Source organism: Choloepus didactylus, chromosome X (genome assembly GCF_015220235.1).
Source record: "Choloepus didactylus isolate mChoDid1 chromosome X, mChoDid1.pri, whole genome shotgun sequence".
In the NCBI taxonomy this organism is placed as follows: Eukaryota; Metazoa; Chordata; class Mammalia; order Pilosa; family Megalonychidae; genus Choloepus; species Choloepus didactylus.
In genome coordinates this window covers 96,214,444-96,234,289 of record NC_051334.1, presented here as the reverse complement: position 1 = coordinate 96,234,289, position 19,846 = coordinate 96,214,444, and the positions used below count along the sequence as shown (strand labels likewise).

At 35.7% G+C, this 19,846-nt stretch overlaps 1 protein-coding gene across 1 annotated transcript; it reads right to left on the bottom strand.

Annotated features, from left to right (window-relative positions):
* Positions 1-2,875: 2,875 nt before the first annotated feature.
* On the bottom strand, positions 2,876-19,023 carry LOC119522265 (meprin A subunit beta-like). The gene is made up of 4 exons (XM_037820848.1): positions 18,948-19,023; positions 12,524-12,629; positions 4,928-5,119; positions 2,876-3,083 (listed from the first exon to the last, which is right to left on the bottom strand). The coding sequence occupies exons 1-4, from the start codon at positions 19,021-19,023 to the stop codon at positions 2,876-2,878; spliced, it is 582 nt and encodes a 193-aa protein (XP_037676776.1).
* Positions 19,024-19,846: the final 823 nt, after the last annotated feature.

The window sequence follows — 19,846 nt, the reverse complement described above, 5'->3', positions numbered from 1 at the left end:
CAAGGAAGACCTAAATAAATGGAAGAACATTTTGTGTTCATGGATTGGAAGACTAAATTATCATTAATATGTCAATCCTACCCTAGCAATTTATAGAGTCAATGCAATACAAATCTAAATTCCATCAACCTTCTGTGCAGAAATGGAAAAGGCAATCATCAAACTTATATGGAAGGATAAAGGCTCTGAATAACTAAAGCTATCTTGAAAATGAAGAATGAAGTTGAAGGTCTCACACTTCCAGATCTTAAAACTTATTACAAAGCCACAGTAAACAAAACAGCATGTTAGTGGCACAAGGACAGACATACTGATCAGTGGAACCAAACTGAGAGACAGAAATCAACCTTCACATTTAGACCAACTGATATTTAACAAGCAGATAATGACCACTCAATTTGGAAAGAATAGTATCTACAATGAATGGTCCTGGGACACCTACCCCACACCATATACAAAAATCAACTCAAAATGGATCAAAGACCTAAATATAAGAGCTAGAACAATCAAACTCCTAGAAGGAAATATAGGGAAGCATCTCCAGGATCTTGCGTTAGGCAATCGATTCTTAGACTTTATACCTAAAGCACAAGCAACAAAAGAAAAAAATAGATAAATTAGACCTTATCAAAATTAAAAGCTTTTGTTCCTCAAAGAACTTTATCATGAAAATAAAATGACAATGCACACAGTGGGAGAAAATATTTGGAAGCTACATATCTGATAAGGGTTCAATATCTAGAATATATAAAGAAAACCTTCAACTTAACAACCAAAATACAAACAACCCAATTTAAAAATGGGCAAAAGACTTCAATAAATATTTCTCCAAAGAAGATATACAAATGGCCAGAAAGCACATGAAAAGATGCTTAAAATCATTAGCCATCAGGGAAATGCAAATCAAAAGCACAATGAGATACAATTTCACACCCATTAGAATGGCTACTATAAAAAAATGGAAAATAACAAGTTTTGGAGAGGATGCAGAAAAATAGGAACACTCATTCATTGCTGGTGGTAATGCAAAATGGTGCAGCTGCTGTGGAAGATAGTTCAGTGGTTCCTCACAAAGCTAAGTATAGAAATATGACCTGGCAATCCCACTGCTAGATACATACCCCAAAGAACTGAAAGCAGGGACTCTAACATGTATTTGCACACTGATGTTCATAGTACCACTATTCATAGTTTCCAAAATATGGAGGCAAACCATCAACTGATGAATGGATAAATAAAATATGAAATATACTTACAAGGGAATATTATTCAGTTATGAAAAGCAATGAAGTCCTGATACATGCAAAATGGATGAATCTTGCTGTTATAGTTTTGAGTGAAATAAGCCAGACACAAAAGGAAAAACATTGTATGATCTCACTGATTTGAAACAATTAGAATAAGCAAACTCACAGATTCAGGAGCTAGAATATAGGTTACCAGGGGATGGGAGGGAGGGAATGGGAAGTTCAGGCTTAAAATGTACAGGGTTTCTATTTGGAATGATGGAAATATTTTGGTAATAGATGGTGGTGATGACAGCACAACATTGTGAATGGAATTTACAACACTGTTTTATATATATATATATATATATATATATATATATATATATATATATATATATAAGCATGATTAAAAGGGGACATGTTAGATTGTATATATGGTAACAGAATAAAATTTTTAAAACTCCATGGAACTACACTACACAATTAACCCTAAGTTAAACCATGGACTTTAGTTATTAGTACAATTATAAAAATGTTCTATCATCTAGTGTAACAAATGTCCCACACAAATGCAAGGTGTTTTGGTGGAGCAGTATTTGGGAATCCTATATTCTATGCATGACTGTTCAGTAAACCCACAACTTCTCTAACAAAAAAATATTTTAAAAAGAAAAGTGAATCATTAAAAAAGGAAAGGTGCCTCCTACTTGGTCAGTTCTCTATCCTTAGGATCTATCTATAGAACAGTCACTTCAGGGAAAAACAGGTAACCAAAGCCATTTGACAGTCTTAAGAGTTTAGCTTTCTGAAAATATCAGCATTATTCACAATAGTAAATTAATCCAGAGTACATAATGTTGTTTTTGAAAACTACTATGTAGGTAACATAATTCCTTCATAACATAATTTAAATCACAATATTTAATTGTTCTGACTTTGAGTACAAAATATCTGACCACTGTACTCCATTCATCAACCCTTTATCATTCATCTATCTTATCCTTTTATGAATTCAATTGTTTAAGTGCCTTGATGTTATTGAGAAGATGTCATATCAGAAACATATATAGAATTATGCTGAGGTTAGAGTCCTTTCATTTCAATTTAGGTCTTATTTCCTTAAAATACATAGATCAAAATGGGCATATTCTAGAGTTTAATTTATCATAACAAAAAGATGATGTGGTATCTTACTTTGATTTGTTTGATTTAAAACAATAAAAGCATTGCTGCTGCCTCTGATATTTATGGGCTAATATGACACCCATACCCATTTTTTTATGCATTCAGAGCTGTTCATAAAGTACAGTGAATTGAAGAGATTCCCCACAAGTATTTGCACTACTGGGCATATATAATTAGAGGAGAAGAGATTTTAATTCATTAAAAAAAGCCACATGGTTCATGTCCTTGTCCTTTTTTCCACATCTTTCTAGCTCTCTTTTAATGATTTCCTTCCCCCTTCAAGGCTAACTTTGGTACATGTTTTAACTTGATTTTACCTGGAAACAAATGATGGGGAGGAAAGGTAGAGACATTCCCAGTGTAATTTGCCCTGGGCCTGGCCTATACTCTACTGATACGTGACGTGTCATCAACAACCCCATATTTGTGCAATTTGATCTTCTGATAACACTTCATTTTATTCACTCTGACTCTTTCTTTAATCTCTCAATGTTCTTTTTGTTTCTCAAGGCACTTCCCTCTTTGATATTTTCTGTAAACTTATTTTTATCTGAAAAATGAGTTTTAGTGTTTACCTGGCCTTGATCATGTTGAGAAGGCCTCATGTCAGTATTGAAAGCATATGTAGAGTTATGCTGAGGTTGGAGTCCTGACCAATTCCTTTGTTCTCTGACACATTAAAAAAAAAAAACAACAACAAAACAAAACATAGTTAGGATCAAGCATTTGCTTAATTGGTTATAAATCATTTTTTTTGATAAACACATTTTTACAATACAGAATTAGTGTTCCCATTTTAAGAATCTATTTAACTATGTACCCAAGAGAAAGCAATAACAATGGATATATAATTTGTTGATTTTTTTCCAAAAGTTAAAGGTACTTTACTTCATATTATCTGATTTTTTCCAATATTTTATTATGAAAAGTTTTAAATAGTCAGCAAAGTTGAAAGAATTTACAGTGAATGCCAATATACCTGCCACCTAAATTCTACCACTAACATTTTACTATTCTTGCTTTGACATATATCTATCGGCACATTTATCCATCCCTCCATCCATCAATTCATTTTATTTATTCATACAATTGAAAGCAATTTGTAGATATCAGTATACTTCCACCCAAAACACATGTTCTTATTTTGAAGATTTACAAAGAGCCTTCAAAATAGGTATTATTAACCCCATTTTGCTAATGAGAAACCTGGGATTGAGAAATTTTAAGGAAATTCCCCAAGGCCACACTGTCAGTTATTTATAGGGCAGGGATTTGAGTCTCAGTCTTTCTGGCTCTACGGTCCAAACATTTTCCACTATACCCTAAGGCATCTCCCATGCTATAGACAGAATCACTTTGTCAATTCAGAGAATGACAGAGAGGGGAAAAAAGGAGGTAAAAAAAACAACTATGGCTGTTCAAATTGTTGATTTTATTGCAATTTGCAAGCTTATTCTTAGGAGTATAAGGCTCGCTGTGCCAACCACTCCCAATTGTAGAGTTATATTTCAAACTATCTTCAGACTGCATAGAGGGTAACATTTTCTTGTCACTTGGAGGGGGGGTGATACTTTAAAATAGATGCTAATTTGAACTAATATAAAATTGATGACATTTTGCTTTACTGGTATTTATCCCTTATACCTATGCCAGTCAAAGGTAGTGCTAAGTATAAAAGGTACATTTTGCTACTAATCAAACAAAGAAATAAAGAGAATGCAGCAGGGCTTTACAGTTTTCAATGTATCTCATTAGATGTTATTAGTATAGCATGGGGATTAAGAGCTTAGGCTGAGGAGCCAGACTGCCTTGGTACAGGACTCATTCTGTTCAGCCAATTTACTGATCTCTCTGTGCCTTGGAAATCTCATTTGTACTTTATAGAGTTATTGTGAGGATTAAATGAGTTGAAAGGTATGAAACATTTAGAATCCAGCCTGATACACATAATAACCCAATAAATGATTGTTGCTTTCAGTATAATTATCATTGTCTCTATGAGGTGGGTAGGCCAGATTATAACCATCTCTATTTTACAGATGAAGAAATTGAAGCCCAGTTTGGTGAAGAGATTTACCTATGGCAGAGTGAGATTACAGTTAAGTCTATTGGATTCCTCTTTCCATTTCTCTGAAATGTTGAGGGTTGGGAGTGGGTAGGAAGTACTGGTTCAGCAGTTCCCCAGACACATACTATTAGGACATTATGTGTGGCACATACAATTACTGCCCTGGTGGAAGGAAGGCACTGCAGTAGGACAATTATTTAGTGAATTACACTTGACTTGTATTTGGGGAAGGGGCTTTCAAGTTTCTGTTATATCTAAATCCTGAACCTCAGGTCATGATTTGGCAGTGTTAACCTGAATTTTGTTCAGATGTAATTAAAATGTTGATGAATATGAAAGAGAACACTCCAGCTGTATGTATGATAAATGATATTATTTCTTGATTCATTTGCTGATTTCACAAGAGATTTCCCATCTTTCTCAGAAGTATTTAGAAATTTCTTACCGGTGATCATCTATATTCTTCTTTGATTTCTTTTTACAGTAGTGGATGGTCTGGATTGTTACACCAACTATTAGAGCCAGTCCTATTCCTGGCAATGCTGCTACTAAAATCAGGTCCAGAGTATTCCAAAGTTGGTCACATTTGGACCCCATATACCAGTAATTTCCCCACTGACCTCTGAAATTTGGACATCTAGAGAGAGATAATGTAAATAGAAAAGGCTCACAAATTAGGAAAAACACATTGTCTCTGCTGAATGAATAAAACATTTCATTATTACTCAACCATGAGGTTTTCCTTTAAGGACCTCAAAAGATTTGTGTTGTCCCATTTTCTACCTGAGCAAACACTCTAAAACCTACAGGCTCAAACACATTAATCCCATGCAAAAAAGTGCCAGGATTTCCCAACCATTAGCTAATGAAGATGTGGCACTTAGTTAGAAAATGAAAGGAAACAAAAAAGAATCAACCAGAATGACTACCTCAAGACTGCTTTTGAAACTATCCACATTTTTTCCCCGGCTAATAATTCTATTCACTTTGGCTATTTTAGTTCCTTCAATGCTATGATGAGAGTTTGAAGCAGCCTAGTCTACCAGTTCTGTAACTGCAGGCTGGGCCTTCCTTCCATTCCCTCCTACAGTGATGGATGCAGGTTAACAGACTGACTCTACACACCTTAAAACAAATAAAAGAAATAAGACAGTCTGCCAGCAAAATCCACCTTTCCCCATCATTCCCATGATTTCAGATTTTTCTCCTCTATTTTCTAGAAATAAATTACCCATATATGAACTTCTAATATTTTTATAAAGCCTTGAGCGTCTGCCAAATACACTAAACATGGTTCTCTAGTGCATAGATTGAAGACCGACATGACATATGCTCATACAGAGATTTCTATGGATTTGTGAAGGGGGAAAATAGGATGTCTCCCCATCCTACATGGGAGTGAGTAATGGAAAGATTGCTTGTGTAGTGTCTTTAGAGATTACTTCATTGTCTCCTACAGAATTGATAGAGGATTACCTAGCTGAACAGTAAATGTCAGATCCTAAGTCAGCTACTCTTGATTTTTTCCCTTCAAGTTGTTTATTTAATAATAAAAAAGAACATATGTACACACATTAACCCAATCTTCCTCCACCATGCCTCCTTTATTCCCCATAACTAGCTCTAAAATGTAAAAACTTCCCTTGTCTCACTTGGGGACTGATTCTCATCCCCCAATCCCCAAACAGAGTAACAAAAGAATAAACAGCATGCAGGAGCCCACCCCGAAATTTAACACAAATCCTAATTTGTATTGTTCCAATATACTAAAGAGTACTGCCATGGCTAACATGAAGGGAATAATTAGATGACTACTAGAATCTTTTATAGCTCTGATAGTCTAGGATTCTTTAGGAAAACACACCTACTACACTCAAATAGGTAATAATCTACTCATTTAATAGGACATGACTTTTAATATATAACTCAATATCATTAGTTTGAGTAGGTCAAAGCATACTTTTCAAATATGTCTTATCTATCCTCATGGATTTCTTACTGAAAAAAATCTTTTGTAAGAGTATATTCCTTATTTAGGAGTGAATAATAAAGTGATCATCTATTATACAATAACATTTCATTCATTTATTCAACAATATTTATTGCATGTCTTCTATGTGCCAAATACTCTTCCAAGCATTTGAGATACACCAGTAAATAAAATAAGTGTCTATGTTCTCAAGGAGGTTACAATTTAGCAGGAGGAGACAGACAACAAAAATAAGCATAATTAGTAAATTACCTAGAATGTTTGAAAGTGAGAAGTTATATGGAAAAATGAATAAGTACAACAGGGTAAGGGAAATTAATGATGTGGGGAGGGGAGGGTAGTGAGGCTGCTTTCAGTGATACAATATGGTAGTAAAGGGCAGGCCTTATTGATAAGTTAACATTTGAACAAAGACTGAAGAAGGTGAAGGAGTTAACCATAGGGTATTTTGGGAGAAGTGCATTCCATGCAGCAGGAACAGCAGATGCAAAGGCTTTAAAGAAGGAGGAAGTATGCCTGAATGTTTGAGGAACACTAGAAAACCAGTGTGGGTGGAGCAGAGTGAGTTAAGGGAATATGGCAGAATGTTAGGCCAAAGAGGTACGGAGGCCAGATCTCAAGAGACCTTATAGGCCATTTTAAGGAATTAGACTTTTAAACTGAGTGAAATGCAGAACTATTACAGGGTTTTGATAAGAGGAGTGATTTTATACATGCTGTTTTAGAAGTATCACTCTGTCTTCTGTATTGAAAACAGACTGTAGGAGGCAAAGGTAGAAGCAAGGAGAAAGGTCATAAAGCTATTCAGTAATCTAAGCCAAAGACAATGGCGGCTTGGGCCCAAATGATAGCAGTGGAAGTGGTGAGAAATGGTTGAATTCTGGATGTCTTTTTGAGGAAGACCCAACAAGATTTCATGTAGGTTGTGCAAGAAAAAAAAAGGAGTCAAATACAATTTCAAGTTTTTTGGCTTAAGAGAATGGAAGGATGGAGTTGTCATCAGCTGAGATGGAAAAAACTGCAGGTATAAAATATTTGGGGTAGGGTGGTGGGGAGGTCAGAGGTTCAGTTTTGTATTTGTTAATTTTGAGATGGGTAGTAGATATCCAAGTGATGATGTTGAGTGGGAAGTTAGATATCTTAGTCTAGAGGTATGAATTTTCCCAGCTTGGATGGTATTCAAAGCCATGAGACTGGATGAGATTATCAAGGGAGAGAGTATAGATAAAGAGGACCAAGGACAGCACTGGAGCACTCCAACATTAAATAGGTGGAGACAAGAGAAGAAACTAACAAAGGAAATTGAGAAGCGGCTAGTGAGGCAGAAAGGGAACATCAGGAGAGATGAATGTTCTGGAAGCCAAATGAAAAGTGAAGAGGAAGGAGTCATCAACTGTGTTAAATGCTGCTGATGGGTTAAATAAGATGAGGTCTTAGAACCAGCCATAGAGCTTAGCATCATGGAGGTTAGGGAGAATAAAGAGGAAGAAGAACTAACTTTTTGGACCAGTTCTCTGAGCAGTTACTATGTTAGAAATTTTAAATACTGTAAAATTATTTTTTCCAATTGTCAATAGGATATAAAACCTTTATATAAAAATACACTTAAAATGTAGCCCACATTTTTTTCTCACTAACCAGTAGGTGTATGATAAATGTGAACATTGTTTGAAAGGGGTATCAACTGTTGCAACTAAAAGTCATATTGGGTGTGTGCTCTTAATTTGGCCAATTTTATAAAGTTGTCTATCTTTAAATATATTTCAGTTTGTTTTTTGTTTATTTTTTATATGAATGAAACATTTGGAACATTCATGGTGGGGTGGTGGTGGTGGTGGTGGCAATTTTGGCAATGCCACTAAAATGTTTTAAGAACTTAAAAATAATGATTGTATCATTTAGTTTGATACTTAAACCCTGATTTGGCAGTGCTTAACTATTAACAATCTTAAAAGTAACTGACCCAAATTGTGTGATGGTAAATACATTTAGTAATAAAAATTATTTCTTGTCATAATATACACATTCAAAGAACCTGACACGGATACCATGCATAGATGTGTAGAGGCACATGAAGCCCAGAGCAGTTATGTCCACATTGAGACCCACCAGTAATATATGTCTAAATAACTTGTTTGAATCAATTTTGTGTGGAAAAATTTGGGGAAATTTTTCAAAATAGGCAAAATGTCAATAAGATATGACAATTAATAATCATAAAATCTTGTAAAACAAATGAAGCAACTAAATATTATAAAGATTAGGAAGATAGGCAAAAGGTAATTAGTCTTTGGCAAAAACTTTGAATAGATGCCTCCGGAATTTCCCTGACTTGAAAAATAGTATTTAAATTGTCAGATGTCTTATATGTGTCTCTTCAATGCTGTATTATATTTACTTTCCATTCTTTGGACATAATTTTTTAATCTGGCTATCCCCAAGTCTATCTTGGAAAAATACTCACAAAGGTTATCAACAATAGTTCCTAAATGTTAAATACAATGACATTTTATCATTTTCATCTTCTTCAATATCCTTCAATATTTACCACTATTGAGCAACCAGGTTCCATTGAGTGATTGATTTATTCAATAAACACAGAACATTTCCCATATGCCAGGAACTGTAGTGGGTTCTGGGGATAAATAAGACTAAGTTCTTGTTTTTGAGGTGCCCTCAAAGAAGAACTGAGGCCTTTACATTGAAAGAAATTGCAGTAGATTTGTTTAAATGCTATGTTAGCAATATGATGCAGCTTAGTATTGAAGGTCAAGTAGGAATTTGTTAAGAGAAGAAGAGCTATAGTGGGAGGGGGGACGGGAAAGGAAGAACAATAGGGAGAAGGTGTAGCATATGCAAACATTCAAAGGTGAGAGAGAAAATAGCATACTTAATGAATTGAAAATACTGTCATTCAGTATGTCCAGAGCATGTTGTGCAGTGGACATTGGCAAGCAATGAGGTTGCCAAGACAAGCAAGTACCAGAAGATGTAGAGATCTTTAGGATATGCTAAAGAATTTGGACTTTATACTAACAGCACTGGGAGGCCCTCGAAAATTTGAAGAGGGGAGTGTCACAATTGCATTTGTTTCTATGTTAAGAATAGATTTAAAGGGGAAAAACTGGAGTCTGGGTGGCCACTCAGTAGGTTGTCAATGCAAAAGGTGATGGTAACCTGAACTAAGCTAGTGGCATTGGTGATGGAGAGGCATGGCTGGATTTGAGGAGTATTTTACAGGAAAAACTGATAGATTTGTTGAGTCTTCTGCATATGTCATGGTGGAAGCCATATAAGGGAATGAGCCTATCCAGACAGAGTGTTATGCAGCACGAGATCACAAAGGAAAGTTATGTCACAGGACTCACTGTTGCAGGGTTATTCTCTTTCTTTTACATCTCTAAGAACTTCTACTGGTTCACATTCATTAGCTCAATTTTTTTCTTCCTTCATAACAAAAATGGGAGGTATTCAAGATTCTATCCTCAGGCCTCTTCTTTTCTAGTAATTGTGGTGGCTCGATATCCAGGCCCCCTCCTAAATGGCCTGTAAGAAACCTGCTTTAGCCAAGGACAAAGATCAAGAAAGTAAACAATTGCTCCAGAGTGGGAAGAATGTAATTATGGATGTAAAAAATGGCATTGATTGTATCTTAGTCTTAAACATTAACGTTAGTAAAACATCAGGTCTTAGACCCCTTTAATGATTATACTAGACACCTGAGGACCTCAAATTATATGGAATGTCTTTGTTCCGTAATCACATATTGCCTCCTGCATTTCTGCTCTCTTTGTGGAGTGATAACATCTGGTTAGCCATCACCGGAAAACTTCTCCTGTTCATAAGTCCCAATAAATCCATGTCTCCTTCTATGCCTGGTGTGTTTTTCAGTCTAGCAGCCACACCCTTCTGGGCTCTATGCAAGCTTGATATGGGATTGAACAGTAATCTTATCAACTTTCAATGTGTCATGTCAATGTAGAAAGCACCCAAATATATACTTTTAGTTCCAACCTCGACTCCAAGCTCCAGATCCATATTTTCAACTGCCTACTGGGAACACCTTTCCACATACATCTGTCAAACATATCCAAAAGTGGATATTAATCCTCAGCTCCAATTGACTCTTCCCAAGCCTTACCCATCTCAATAAAATGTACTTCCATATAATCAGTTGCTCAAGCAAAAAACCTGTGAGTTCTCCTTAAAACTTTCCTCTCCCTCATCCTAACTAATCGGTTAACACTATAGATTCTACTTCTTAAGTATCTCTTAAATTACGCAAACCACACCCCCTGCCTCCATCTCCACAGCCACTGCCTGGATTATTGCCAGAAACCCCAATTTGTCTCCTTGTATCCACTTGGCCCTCCTTCAAACCACTCTATATTGCAGACAAACTGATGTTTTAAAAACACAAATCAGTTTATTTCATGCCCTGCTGAAAATGTTTCAATTTGTTCCATTGGCCTTAGGATAAATTACTTTTTATCATTATTTACAAGGCTCTGGGTGATCTGTCCCCTAACCTTTTCTTGTGCCCCCCACCGCCATTCCCACCATGTAGTACTACTTAACTCTCTTATCTCCTCACCTGTATATTCACAAATCCATTCCTACACTGCAGCCAGAATGATATTTTAATAGCTTTCATGATGAATTTCAAATTCCAAAGCATGATCCCTCAGGAGCTAAGCCTTTTGGTGATGTGAAAAAAGCATGGAATTTGAAGACATATCTGGATTTGTGTCCTCTCCCTGTTATATACTAGCTATACATTACTTAACCTCTTGGTGCCTCTGTTTCTTCCTTTATAAAATGGGGATAATACTAATTTCTTTCATTCTTATGAAAATTAAGGCAAAGGGCTTAGCCAGTATTAGATATTTAACACATATTATTTCCTCCCTCTTTTCTTCTCCAGCCTCACACTCTTTACCATACCTCTCTCATGGCCACTATGCTCTAGATTTAGCAAACTTTTTACATTTCCCCAAACACAAAATTCTCTCAAACCTTGGTAGCTTTGTCCATATTGGTCCCTATGCTTACATCTGGCTATCTTACAATAAGTTTTCAAAATTCTGTTCAAGATGTGGCTAAAGTTGCAGAAATGAAGCTATACATCCACTATGTGACTGTATTTCTGTGTCTATAATTCAGAGAGGACTTTAACTCTTATCGTTGAGTGTGAAATTTTTTTCTAAATCCAGAGTGTATTAATAACTTAGGTACTATGTCTCTTAAAGGAATTCTGGGTTGATTGGTTTATAGAGACAAATACATGCATATATAAATCTACTGTTCCCCCAAGTCACAGAAAATAAAGAAGCTGAACTTCTGAAAAAAAAAAACCAAAAAAATTCAGTTCAAGAAGCATGGACCCTGGAAAACCTTTCACTACTGCCTCCTCTCTACCTAGCCTCTATTATCTCACATATGCACTCTTTCTTATTCTTGTTCTACCTTCCTCCCAAGTCTTCCTGCCATTGCTGGCCCAAACACAACCACTCTCCTTTTTATGGTTAGAAAATGTAGAAAACCTGCCAAATTAAAAAAAAAAAAAAATCTCTGAACCAAAGAACACACGCTTTAAAAAAAAATCTGAAAACAAAAAGGGGAGACATAGTACATTTAAAATATTTTTTATTTACAAGAACTTCATTCACACTTATAATGTCAGAATTAATGCTATGCATAAAAAGAGACACACCTGTAATTACTTCTTTAGAACAGTAAAAATCATATTTATGTTTATATATAACTTATTGGTAAAAATCCTGTCTTAGGAAAGCAGTTTTGAATGGTAAGAAGTTAATATAAATTGTCTCAGTTCATTAAAATAATTTTAGTATATTGTTTTAAAACAGTAGATTAAAATAATTTAGGAAGACTGCAGCAAATATGCCATATGCACAGGAGGCATTTAATGACTAAACATTATTTCTAAATGAGTATTTAATTGTTGAATGTAACAAAGTAAAACAAAGCAAATTATTACTTTCAATATATTATGATACCTCTGCTTATACAGTATATATAACTACTTACTTGCAAAAAGGTTCTCCATCTTTGCATGCACAAACAATATTCTCTGGACAGAAATCTGTTGTATTCCCTGGGCAATCATCAAAGTCAGCCACAGATGTACAACTGGCTGTAAATAACAAAATTCAAAATCCCTCAGTGACACAGAGCAAATGTATTAGGCTTTGCTGATACATATGTGAAAAGTTCTGCATGTTAGAAAAAGTTTATGCCAAAAAATCTTAAAATATGAAAATGAAAATAACGTTGAGGTACTTTGGGAATGTTCAAATATTGTAATTTCAAGCACCATGTTTGCAAAGACAAGAACAAAAAAGTATTATTTTATTCCATCACTTTGTAGCTGATGATTTCACAGTATTGATCATAAATAGTCAATACATAGCATTATAGCTCAAAGGACATCCAATATTGGAATTAAAGTTCTTTTGGAGTAAATTTGAGTATCATCTTCTGGCTAAGGGGAGAGAAAACAATATACCTAAAGATAGGGTCAACATAGGGGAGAGAAAACAATATACCTAAAGATAGGGTCAACATACATACTGGTTTACTAAGACAGCCACAGTTTATGCCTGTTGTCCTGGCATAATTATTAATAGTTCCTCTGTGACTCAAAGTGCTCTGTTAGACATATTATAAATGCTTACCCAATAGCAGGCCACTGGGGGTAGCAGGCACATAATCCTCAACCTTAATGATTTTATTTTTGTATCTCCAAGGCCACCCTGGAGAGTCATTCTGCTAATGCTATGGCTGCAGTATCCTTTCCAGCACTCTACATTGAGGATAGGTTTAATAGATTCTGAAAACCAGTGAGTAGAGAAGTTTCTTAGGAGTCAAACAACCTACAAACATGCACAGAAACTGTAATTTCCAGAAAGGGAGAACTATTTTGACCCTCTGCAAGCCTAAACACAAAGAAGAAATACCATAGAATGAAATTTCAGATTGCCTGAGTCTCAGGCCTCTGAGTATCTGTTTTGGGTTGAGGATGGCATGCAAGAAGGGAAAATATCTCTGAGATCAGGCCAATAGAATCCAAAGGAAAGGATAGAGCATATTTATTTCTTAATGTAAAACATGACATGGATTTTACCATATATACATATTTGTAAAAGGAAAGACAAGGTGATGTATTATGTGTTTTTTCCCTTCATTTGGTTAATGTGGTTTATTACAGTAATTCATTTTCTTATGTTGAACCACCTGCATGACAGGGATAAATCCCACATGATTATGGTGTATAATTCTTTTAGTATGCTGTTGGAATCAGTTTGCTTATATTTTGTGGAGGAGTTTTGCTTCTTTATGCATAGGAGATATTGGTCTATAGTTTTCTTTTCTTGTGGTATCTTTATCTGACTTTGGTTTAAAAGTGATGTTGGCCTTGTAGAATGAGTTTGGGGGTGTCCCCTCCTCTTCAATTTTTTGGTAGATTTTGAGCAGAATTGGAGTTAAGTCTTCTTGGAATATTAGGTAGAATGTCTGAACCTGGGCTTTCCTTTTGTTGGGAGGTTTTTGATTACTGATTCAATCTCTTTATTAGTGATTGGTTTGTTAAGATCTTCTGTTTATTCTTGAGTCAATGTAAGAAGTTTCCATGGTTCTAAGAGTTTGTCCGTTTCATCTAGATTATCTTATTTATTGTTATAAGAGGTTCAAAGTATGTTATAGGATGTTCAAAGTATCCTCTCATAGTCCTTTTTATTTCAGCAGGGTTGGTAGCAATGTCCCCATTATCGTTTCTGATTTTCATTATTTGTATCCTCTCTTTTTTTTTTCAGTCTAGCTAATGGTTTGTCAATTTTATTGAACTTTTCAAAGAACAACCTTTCAAATTGTTGATTCTCTCTGTTTTTTTGTTTTCTATTAATTTATCTCTGCTCTCATCTTTGTTATTTCCTTTCTGCTGCTCAGTTTGGGATTAGTTTGCTCTTCTTCTAGTTCTTCCAGTTTTGAATTTAGAACTCTCATTTGAAGTCTTTCTTCTTTTTTAATGTAAGCATTTAGCACTGCAAATTTTCATCTCAGCACTGCCTTTGCTGCATCCCTTAACTTTTGGTATGTTGTGTTTTCATTTTCATTTGCCTCAACATATTTTCTAATTTCACTTCTGATTTCTTATTTAACCCATTGGTTGTTTGTATACATTGTTTAATTTCTACATATTTGTGTATTTTCCATTTCTCCCTCTGTTGTTGATTTCTAGCATCATTCCAGTATAAGAGAATATACATCATATGATTTCAACATTTAAAAAATTTATTTAGACTTGTTATGTGACCCAACATATGGTCTATCCTGGAGAATGATTCACGTGCCCTCGAGAAGAATGTGTATTCTGTTTCCATTGGGTGCAGGGTTCTATATATGTCTGTTAGGTCTAGTTGGTTTAGTGTATCATTCAAGTCCTGTACTTCTTTATTGATCTTCTGACTAGATATTTTGTCAATTATTTGAGAGTGATATGTTAAAATCTCCTATGATTAATGAACAATGGTCAATTTCTCCCTTCACATCTGTCAATATTTTTTTTTTCATATATTTGGGGCTCTGTCATTAGGTGCATATATATTTATATTTGTTACATCTTCCTCTTGAATTGTCCCCTTTATTAGCATATAATGACCATCTTTGTCCCTCATAAATGTTTTTGACTTAATGTGTATTTTATCTGATATTATTATAGCCACCCCAGCTCTCTTTTGCTTACTACTTGCATGGTATATTTTTTCCATCCTTTTGCCTACAACCTACATGTGTCTTTAACTTTAAGCTGAATCTCTTGCAGACAGCATATAGTAGGGCAATGCTTTTTTACCCTTTCTGCCAATCTTTGCCTTTTTACTGAAACGTTTAATCCCTTTACATTTAAAGTCACTATAGTATGAGACTTTATTCTGCCATTTTGCTATTTAGCCTTTGTAAGTTTTATATGTTTTTTGTCCCTCAGTTCCATTAAAGCTTTTATTTATATTTATTTGCCTTTTTGTGCTGTACCATACTGACTGCCTTCTCACTTCTATCTGGATATATTTTTTATCTATTTTCCTTGTGGTTAACATGGGGTTAACCTTTAACATCCTAAATATATAACAATCATATTTGCTTTAATTCCAACTTAACTTCAATAGCATGCACATATACTTTCCTATATCCCTATGCACCTCCATATTTTTTGTACTTGTTACCACTTATGACTTTGCACATTATATTACAAAAACCTCGATTTGTCATTGCTTTTTAGGCATTTGCATTTTAAGCACCTGTAGGAAGGAAGAACTGCTGTTACACATAAAAAAATACACTACAATATTACTGGCATTTATGATTACCAAAATGGTTAACTTTACCACAGGTCTTTATTGTTTTATCCTGCTTGGAACCACTGTCTAGTGGCCTTTCCTTTCAGTCTGAGGAACTCCCTTTAGCATTTCTTGTAGGGTAGGTCTAGTGGTGATGAACTCCTTCATTTTGTGTTTATCTGTGAATGTCTTAACCTCTCTCTCATTTTTGAAGTAGTCTTGCCAGCTGTAAAATTCTTGGCTGGGAGTTGTTTTCCTTCAGCATTTTAAGTATATCAACCCACTGTCTTCCTGCCTCCATGGTTTCTGATGAGAGATCAGCACTGAATCTAATTGGGACTCCCTTGTCCATAGGCCATTGCTTTTCTCTTGCAGCTTACAGAACTCTCTCCTTGTCCTTTGCAATTTGTAGTGTAATCAATATACAAAGGGGAGATTTTTCTTCATATTTATCCTGTTTCCTGTCCTCCGAGCTTTTTGCATGTGCTTATTCATGTCTTTTTCAAAGCTTGGGAAGTTCTCTGTGATTATGGCTTTGAATATTCCTTCTGCCCCTTTTTCTCATTCTTCTACTGGGATTCCATAATGTGTATATTGGTGTGCTTGATGGCGTTCCATATCTGTCTTAGGCTATTTTCACTTTTAGCATTTCTTTTTTCTCTCTGCTCTGCAGCCTGACTCATTTCAGATCTCATGTTTTCAATTCACTGATTCTTTCTTTTGTTAGCCCTAATCTGCTCTTGAACTTCTTCTGGGCATTTTTCATTTACGTTATTGTGGATTTCAACTCCAGTAGTTCTGTTTGGTTTCTTTTTAAACTTTCTATCTCTTTACTTAGATTCTCATATTGTTCATTCATTGTTTTCCTGATATTCTTAGTTCTTTCTCTGTACTTTCCTTCATCCCCTTAAACATTTTTAAGATCATTTTTAAAGGCTTTGTTCAATATGTCCACATTCTTGTGTTCTTCATTGATGTTTTCTGTATTGCTACCCCCTTCTTTTGGATGGGCCATCATTTTATGTTTCTTTGCTTGAACTCTTTGGTTGCACACTGTACATTGTAATATTTAAAAATGTTAACTCTGGGATTTACTCCACAGAATGTCTGTTTCTTGATTTTGTAAACAGCTGGTGATAAGGCAGAGATTTTCTCGAGCTTCTGCACTCCTATCAGAAAGGTCTGCTCAAGGCAAATGCACTGTGTAGAGTTTACCCTGTTTTCTAGGCCTCTGTCTTGTCCTGGACTTTTGCTTGTTAGTTGTTTTGGAAGTCATCTGTTTACAGGTGTTTGATTGTCCCCTCTGTTTTCCAGGGGACTTACCTCTCTCTCCTGGGTATTTGACACCGGCAGGCCCTTGTCACAGAGTGTCTGTCTGTATAGATTTTTACACTTCTTTCATTGTCTCATGCTGTTTTTACCTGGCGATCAAATTCTGCAGGGGTGGGGGGGGCACCCCAGAAATGACTTTCCAAATTCAGTCTTTCTGGGTCAAAAGAAGGCCTGGAACTCACCAAGGGGGCACAGACTGGCTTAAAAGTGCATATGTAAATTCCTTAGCAAAGTGTGAGACTTAGAACACCTCAACGAGGGCTCTCTGTTGTGGTGAAAAAAAATAATCCATTTGAAAGAGTACTAGCTCTGGTTACAGAACATACATTGTTGAGGAAATGATCTAACAGATGAAATGATGGAAGAATTCTGTGAAGGAGTTTCGGGGGAGATGACAACATGCCTGACCACACAGACATGAGGGTGGAGAATGAGTAGTGTATGAGTAAGAGGCAAGATTATGCCAGTAAAAAGTTTGGAAATAGAGTCAGGATGGGATCCAAAAGCTTCTCTTATGGCCCTCCAAATCCAGGCTTTCCTGGCCTTCCCAGCAAATGCAGCCCTTCAGCTAACTGTCCACCAGAGCCCTGAGAATGCACTGGGTCTTTTAATATCCACCCCCTGTGTCCCCTGTCTTTTAATATCCACCCCCTGTGCTCCTGTCCATGGATAGTTGAAACAATGACTGCCCTCCTTTCTCAGGGGAGGGGGTGAAACAATAGCTGCCCTCACCTGGGAACCAGTGATCCCATAATCAGTGATCAGTTATGACCACCCCTATTCTTGAGGAAGAGGATTTTTACATCCCTTTCTGTCACCTTCAGCATATCAGGGACTGGACCCCATGGTGGCCTGCCACAAGAATGGTGGATGGGCACTAGTATCAACTGGAGAGAGAAATTTAATGCTCATTAACATAATTTATCAGCCTCTTCCTCTTGCTCTTTCCTGGATGCTGTACAGTGTTCTCCTGGCCTTTGGAGTTCCATTATAGTTGTTTCAGACAGTTTCTGCATGCGTAATTGTTGTTCTGATGGAAGGACTGAGTCCTGGATCTCCCTATTCCACCATCTTCCTCAGAAGTCCTCACTCTAATTTTTGAATGTGGAAACAAATTCAGCTAACCACTGACCATCTAACTACCCAACATGGCAAAATCCCTCACCAGAATTAGTGTCTCAAATTTAGAGAAATTTAAGTCACATCTGCTTTCAACAAGCAATATTTTGAAAAAGAATTGTGCTGTTTGGCTTGGCAAAGTTTTTAGGCCCTTTTCATAGACACATATGATTATATACTTTCTTTCTTTGGATATCTCTTTACTCTTATAAGAATTCACATGGTTTTTATTATATCAGACAAGTACAAGTTTGTATTGAATACATTGCAGAATGGAAATTTTCTGAAAAAGAAAGTAAATAGCAAATCCCTTATACATTCTGCAAAATGAAGCATTAAATATAAGTAGCCTAAACAATCACTAATACACAAGTAAAAGTGTAGTTAATTTTAGTAGCTAATGCATAGAATTTTTCATCTTTGCTTCAGAGTTCAGAGACAGAGCATGTTAGCTTAAAGAGAAAAAAACATTATTTACTCTTTCTACAAATAAAAAAAAATCATATACTTTCAGGTTGTGTGAATTTTACAACAGAAACACTGCTAAGAATACTATCTAATTCTTTAGGCATGGTTATTACCACAGCCTTGATTCCCTGCCTAATTCAAATCTAATTAATACTTTATATTTTCAACATATGGAAACAAAACAATTAAAATTTTCTTACGTTGTGCACAATGTACAGTCAGAACACAGCAGGAGATGAACAGAAGTCGAGTCAGTATGAATATGACATCCACCATCCTGAAAGTAAGGCAGAAACCCAAGCAGTTGTAACAATGGCACGTAAAGACTACTGCAATGATAAGAGGTGATCAGTGAACAGAGGTTGTAAGTGCTTTATATTGGAGATAAGTGAGGATGGATTTTGAACTTCTAACCTCTAGCCTGTGTAAATTATTGGTTAACTTCTTAGTTGTATACTTGAAGTTTCCCCATATCTACAGTCTCTATATATAGAATGTACATGACTTGTCTTATGAGTTATATACTGCTTGAGTTCAGTCACAGATATTTGTTGGTTCCAAGAACCATTTGTTCATCTTTGTTCTAGGTTTCATAATGTTTTTTTTTTTTAATCTGCCAAAAAAACCTTTGCTTGAAACATTGCTACAGTCAGTTTTCAACCCTGATCAAAATCAGATATCACTGACCTTGTAGTTGCCAGAATTGCTAAGTAGTACTCTGAGGAAATCATTGGGTATCATTTGTAGGAAGAAGAGATGAAGAAAGGGTAAGAAAAAAAGAGGAAATGGAAGAGGGTTGAAAGAGAGAACCAGATGTAAGGACTACTGCCCAGGAAGAGAGAATAATGGTGAGCTAGGGAGGGCACATCAGGCAGGGCAACAGACACAGATGTAATCCAGTTTGAACACTAAGCTTTCATTAGAATTCATTCTCTCTCAATCCTCAAGTCCACATTTGTCAGGATGTCAGATCATATTCCACTGACCATACCTCCCATATAATTTCCATCTAGGTTATTTTGACATGTTGTTTTTAACCTTGTACCACCTGTGTATCTTGAAGTCCACTATTTCCCCTACCTACTGGCAAGTTGGGAAT